Here is a 6,637-nt window from a genome sequence, read left to right on the forward strand (position 1 = left end):
GGAGCACGGTTGTTTGTTGGTTTGTTCCCTAGTGGATGGGTTCTTTGCATTTCATTGAATCGTGTCTGCTGCACCTTGTAAACTTGGAGTTTAAGGAGCTGGCTAACGCCAGGAACCTCAGCTCTCCGTTAGCGAGTACATGCCAAGCAGCGGAGACCCACTTCCCGCCTCTCCAGACTGCAGCACACCTGCAAGGCCCTGGCCTGGAGTCATGATACGGCTGGTGCGACCTTGCGCCTGCGCAGTAGCGGAGCACGGAACGTGTGAAACTGCCAACGGTTAACCTCCGCGACCTGGCGACCTCTTCTGCCCGTCTCTTCCTCCATCTCTTGAAACATGAGTTGGACTGCGGGAGTCCTGCGGACCAGCTGGAGTGCTGGCGCTGTAGGCGCGAATTTCCTTTGCCCGGGGATGGCTGTGTGTCCTCGCCGGGCGGCAGGCATCCTGCTCAGAGGCGGCTGGCCCGTGGTCCCTGTGAGTCTGGCCGGAAGTACCTCGGGCCTGGCCTCCCTCAGGGCCTTGGGGCGCCCCCTGGAGCTGAGAGCTGGGGTTGGGGAATTGTTGTTGTTAAGTGCCTTCGAGTCGGAGCCGACCCATAGCGACCCTGTACAGGGTTTCCGAGGGTGTAAATCCTTACGGGAGTAGAAAGCCTCATCTTTCTCCCGCGGAGCGGCTGGTAGTTTCAAACCACTGACCTTAAGGTTCGCAGCCCGATTCGTAACCACTACGCTACCAGGTTGGGGAATGGAGGAAAGAAAATAAGGGCAAAGTTGGGAAGAGGACAGAGAACGGTGTAGCTGCATTTCCGCTGAAGCAACTCTCTTTCCCTCCCTTCCTTCCTCAACTCTTCCTATTGTCTGGGTCCCCCAGTGATCTTTTCTACCATCCCTGTTGAGTCTGCAGAACTTCCTACCACACCGGGGTCACGTTGTCTATGTGGTCCCTCGCTTTCTATTCCAAATCTGGAAATGAATCCTATCCCGTTTTGAAGATGCTATCTTGTTCATTGTTAGGTTTCTAAGATGGCGACTTTGAAGTGTGAACTCATTAAGAATTTTACTCCTGAGAAGGTCAGCCCTCACAGTAAGATCTCCATTGTGGGAACTGGATCTGTTGGCATGGCCTGCGCTATCAGCATACTATTAAAAGTAAGTGTGTGTGGTGTGCCAGAGGGTTGAATAACCGCACCCGGCTTTGAGTGTGAGGGGGGGTCCAGAGAAACCAGGACCCTTTTCTCATGGTTCCATCCAGAGGGCACTTCTTCTCATTCTGGTGATTGTATCGTGATGTGTTAGAGGTGTCTCTGTCCGAAAACACGTTGACATTTTGTCATGTGACGACAATATGAGGCGCTCCTCTCTCTGCGTGACTGGGAATCTCAGCTCACAAATGAAGACGCTTTTGAGACAGCTGGCAGTAAACAAGAGTCACAAGCTGTCCGTGAGGGGCAGGTGGTCTACTAATAGCAAATACAATCATCTTCCCTGTAAAACACCCTTGTTCCCTTTTCCTAATCTCTGTATTTCCTCTCCTTCTTCATGTCAGGTTAGTTTGGGTATTTAGTTGTACTTACTGGTGATGCTGACAGTTACCATCTACATTAATAGTAAGAGGCATCGGGCTAGAAAGATTCTGATCTCTTTCTAAGAATATTATCCTGAGCTGAGCCCATAAAGTAAATCATCGTAAACCTTTCATACTGCACTTCACTTTCTGAAAAATGGAAGAGTTATGAAAATTATGGAAGCCAGCTCTCTCTAGCCTTTGGGTAAGCACTCAACCATAAGGTCAGTTTGAACCTCAAGGTCGGTGGTTCAAACTCACCAGCTGCTCCTCGGAAATGCTATAAAGGGTCGCTATGAGTCAGAATTGACTCCACAGCACTTAACAACAACTATAGCCTTGACTCCTAGCAAGATTCGTTGGTTTTAAAGAATTGGCCTTCAGCTTCAAAATCTAGATGACATGTTGTTGTTATTAAGTACCATGGGGTAGGTTGTGACACATAATGATCCTGCACAGGGTTTCAGAGGCTGCAGATCCTTACGGGAACAGAAAGCCTTGTCTTTCTCCTGCAGAACAGCTGGTAGTTTCGAACTGCCGACCTTGAGATTAGCAGCCTGATTTGTAACTCCTACGCTAGATGACATAAGTATCCTTAAAGCATCAACTACTGTACACCGCTGCTCTGACCAATCAGGTGAAATCCTCATTACTCATTTTGTCCTACCAACCATAATGCCTGTATCAGTATTGTCCTCAATGCAAATTAATACATATAAATGAAAACCAACATGTGTTTTGGCGTTAATTGTAATTATTATAACAATATGTTTTAGATAATGTTATATACTTGTTGCTGTTGTTACATGCCATCAAGTTGGTACCGACCCATAGCGACCTTAGGCACAGAAGAACAAAACACTGCCAGATCCTGGGCCAACCTCACTACTGTGGCCACGCTTGAGGCCAACGATGCTGCCACTTGGCCAGTCCATCTCATTGGGGGTCTTCCTCTTTTTCTCTGACCCTCCACTTTACCAAACATGATATGCTTCTCCAGTGACTGGTCCCTCCTGACAATATGTTCAAATATGAGAGACGAAGTTTGGCCATCTTGGCCTCTAAGGAGCACTCTGGCTGCATTTCTTCCAAAACGGATCTATTAGTTCTTTTGGCAGTCCATGGCACTTTCAATATTCTCCTCCAACACCATAACTCAAAGGCATCAATTCTTCTACAGTCTTCCTTATTCACGGTCCAGCTTTCGCATGAATATGAGGTTATTGAAAATACCATGGCTTGGGTTAGCTGCACCTTAGTCCTCAAGCTGACATCTCTGCTCTTCAACATTTTAAAGAAGTCTTGTGCAGCAGATTTGCCTAATGCAATATGTCGTTTGATCTCTTGACTGCTGAAAGAATTTCTGACAGCCTAATACATACTGAAAGTGAAAAAAACTGGCTTGTGAATACATGATTGGCTGTTCTATTCACCTGTATTATTTTTTAATGTGCACTGAGTGAAAGTTTACAGGGCAGATCATCAGTTTTACAGCCAGATTTTGTTTCATTGCAATGACCACAGTCCCCTCCATGTACTTTCAGTGATCACCTTCATTTTTTAAAATATCTTTTTACTGAGAACTGAGTGAAGGTTTACAGAGCAGGTCAGCAATTTTACATTCAACAAATCATAACACTTTGTTTCATCTGGATTGCAAGCCCCTCCATGTAACTGGATTTGTTCCACTTCCTACCTGGGTTTATTTACATTCTTTCTCCTTTCCTCAGCCTTCTGAATTTTGTCCTTAGGTAAATTCTGTCCTTTTGCTCTCAAATGGTTGACCATTCTATGTTATGTGTACCTCACTAGTACTAGTGTTGTCCCTCTCTATATATCTATTGCTTGTCTGCAAATTGAGCCATGGGGCTGACTTCAGGTCAAGAGCTGAAGGGTGACCAAGGAAGGGTCAGAGTCGTGGGATTCTATGAGTCTCTATCTGACTAGTAAACCTGGACGTTTTTGATGTTTTGTTCCACATTTTCTCTCACTCTATTCAGGACCTTCTAAAGTGATTTCTTTAAGAGCAGTTGGTAGTGATAGCCAGGCACTATCTAGTTTTGGTCTCACAGCCATGGAAACTGATGTTTATGTGGTCCATTATTAGTCCATTGGACTAATTGTTTCCAAGTGTCTTCAATTTTTATCACTCTTCTTTCCTTCAAATAGGAAGAGACCAATAGTTGCACCTGAGATGGTTGCTCATGAGCTGTTAAGTTCCTAGTCTCTACTCATCAAAAGATGCTCTGGTAGTGTAGTGGCCATGAGTCGGGCTGCTAACCTCAAGGTCAGCAGTTCAAAACTACCAGCTCTTTCTCAGGAGAAGGATGAGGCTTTCTGCTCCCTTAAAGATTTGCAGCCTCAGAAACCCTATGCAGGGTCACTATGAGTCAGAACCAACTCCACGGCACACCACCACAACTACTCATCAAAGCAAGACGTAGAATATGGGTTTTGTTGCTGCTTTTAAAAGCTTTTACTGTGAATTGAGTGATAGTTTATATGGGAGAACACCAGTTTTGCACCTATCCTATTGTATTTTGTTTCATTGCAGTGCTTAGAATCCTCTCCATGTATCATCATCCAGCAGTATTTGCTTCTACAAGGAGCACTCTGGTTGTACTTCTTCCAACATACATAGGTCTTTATGATCTTCTAGCAGTCCATGGTATTTTAACTATTCTTCTTCAACACCATAGCTCAAACGCATCAATTCTTCTACAGTCTTCCTTATTCAGTGTCCAATTTTTGCATGTATATGAGGGGATTGAAAATACCATAGCTTGGATCAGGTGCACCTTAGTCCTCAAACTTCTGGGGTTACAACACATTTTTTAAACCATCGTTCAATGAAAATTTCATCAATAGTATATACTTTTGCTCATTCTACTCCATTCTCTGTGATAATTCAAATCATCTGGAAAACTTTAGCATCTCATTCAGCTACCACCTTTTTTTTCTGATACAGCTAGCTTTCTAGGCTAATCAATTATAATCTACTTTTAAATTTAAAATGCTTAGCTTTGGGTTTCTATTGATTAGAATAAGATGATATGAGCCAACAGTATATGGTGTACTAAAAGAGAGCTATTTCTAAGTACTAGCACAAGTCTTTTTATTCTTCAATGAAATTTTATTTCATAAATTTAGAAAATGTAATATATTCAAAGCCTAGAAAATATAATGTAAAAAGACATATATGGCGAAGCCACATTTTCATCTAGTTCCCATCCACCCTTTCTCCCAACTTTCCAGTAAACTCCATTAAACCAGTTCCTGGTAAGTCAGTTCTGACTCATGCCCACCTCATGGGTGTCAGAGTAGAGACGTGTTCCCTAGGGGGTTGTTTGTTGTTGTTTTCAGAGCAATTCAGTGTACCATCAACAGTTCTTCTGTGTGTATTGTACTGATAATCCATAGGGTTTTCAGTGCTGATGTTTTAGAAGTAGATTGCTAGGCATTTCTTTTGACGCACTTCTCAGAAGTGCACATTAGGCAACCATGTAAGTCAGTTTCTTGGGTATCCTCTAGTGTATCTTTTACAGATAAAAGAAAATACAGTATGTTATTATTTTCCCTCCTTTCTTGCAATTAAAATAGCATGCCAGAAATATATAAAGCAAAAATAAACAAACAAACCAAACTTATTGCCATCGAGTTTCCCATAGGGTTTCCCAAACTGTTTATCTTTATGATAGCAGAAAGCCAATCTTTCTCCCAAGGAGTGGCTAGTAGTTTTGAACCACTGAAGTTTTGAAGCAGCCTGATGCCTAACCCACAGCACCACCAGTAGTCCTTGTTGTTAGATGCTATTGAGTCACCTTTGATTCACAGCGACCCTGTACACACAGAATGAGACACCGCCTGGTCCTGTACCACTTCAGTCCATCTTGTTGGAGGCCTTCCTCTTTTCCAAGTGTGATGTCCTTTTTCAGGGACTGATCTCTCCTGACAACATGTCTGTCCTCACTTCCAAGGAGTATTCTTGCTATACTTCTGATGGCCCATGGTACTTTAAATGTTCTTCAACACTGCCATTCATATGCATCAATTCTTGTCTTTTCTTCCATCCACTATCCAGCTTTCACTCTAGCAATTGAAAATACCATGGTTTGGGTCTTGCACATCTTAGTTCTTAAAGTGACATATTTGCTCTTTAACACTTTAAAGAGGTCTTTTGCAGAAGATTTACTCAATGTAATACTTCATTTGATTTCTTGACTGAGGCTTCCATGAGCATTGATTGTGGACCCAAGAAAAAGGAAATCTTTGATAACTCAAGCTTTTCTCCATTTATCACAATATTGTTTATTGGCTCAATTATAAGGATTTTGTTTTCTTTACATTGAGTTGGAATCCATACTGAAGGCTGTATTTTTGTTGGTCATCACATAGTGCCGCAAATCCTCTTCACTTTCACCAAGTAAGGTTGTCATTTGCAGGCTGCTGATAAGCCTTCCTCCAATCCTGATGCAGTGTTCTTCATACAGTCCAGCTTCTCACATTATTTGCTTACCACACAGATTAAGTATGGTGAAAGAATACAAGCCTCACATATACCTTTCCTGATTTAAAACCACACAGTATCCCCTTATTCTGCTCTAATTACTGCCTCTTGGTTTATGTACACATTCCCCATAAGCACAATTATGTTCTGGAATGCCCATTCTTTGCCATGTTATTCATAAGTGTTATGATCCACACAGTCAAAGGCTTTTGCATAGCCAGTAAAGCACAATTAACAATTTTCTGGTATTCTCTGTTTTTGATTTAGAGCTATCTGATATCAGCAATGATATTCCTTGTTCCATGTCCTCTTCTGAATCCAGCTTGAATTTCTGGCAGCACCCTATCAATGCACAACTACAACCATTTTTGAATTATCACCAGCAAAATTGTGCATACATGTGCTATTAATGATATAGTTTGATGATTTCAGCATTCTGTTGTTGTTGTTGTTAGGTGCCATCGAGTAGGAACCGACTCATAGCGACCCCATGCACAGCAGAACGAAACAATGTCCGATCCTGGGCCAACCTCACTACCGCTGCCACACTTGACGTCATCAGTGATG

General features: G+C 42.7%; 1 protein-coding gene across 1 annotated transcript in view; it reads left to right on the forward strand.

Moving 5' to 3' along the window:
- Positions 1–336: 336 nt before the first annotated feature.
- The window catches only part of LDHAL6B (lactate dehydrogenase A-like 6B), a 20,856-nt gene continuing 14,555 nt past the window's right edge, over positions 337–6,637 (forward strand). Inside the window, exons 1-2 of the mRNA XM_006865806.1 lie at positions 337–474; positions 1,014–1,148. Of these exons, the coding sequence (XP_006865868.1) occupies positions 337–474; positions 1,014–1,148 (273 nt within the window). The remainder of the gene's footprint in view (positions 475–1,013; positions 1,149–6,637) is intronic.

The sequence above is a fragment of the Chrysochloris asiatica genome, unplaced genomic scaffold (assembly GCF_000296735.1).
Source record: "Chrysochloris asiatica unplaced genomic scaffold, ChrAsi1.0 scaffold00083, whole genome shotgun sequence".
NCBI lineage: Eukaryota > Metazoa > Chordata > Mammalia > Afrosoricida > Chrysochloridae > Chrysochloris > Chrysochloris asiatica.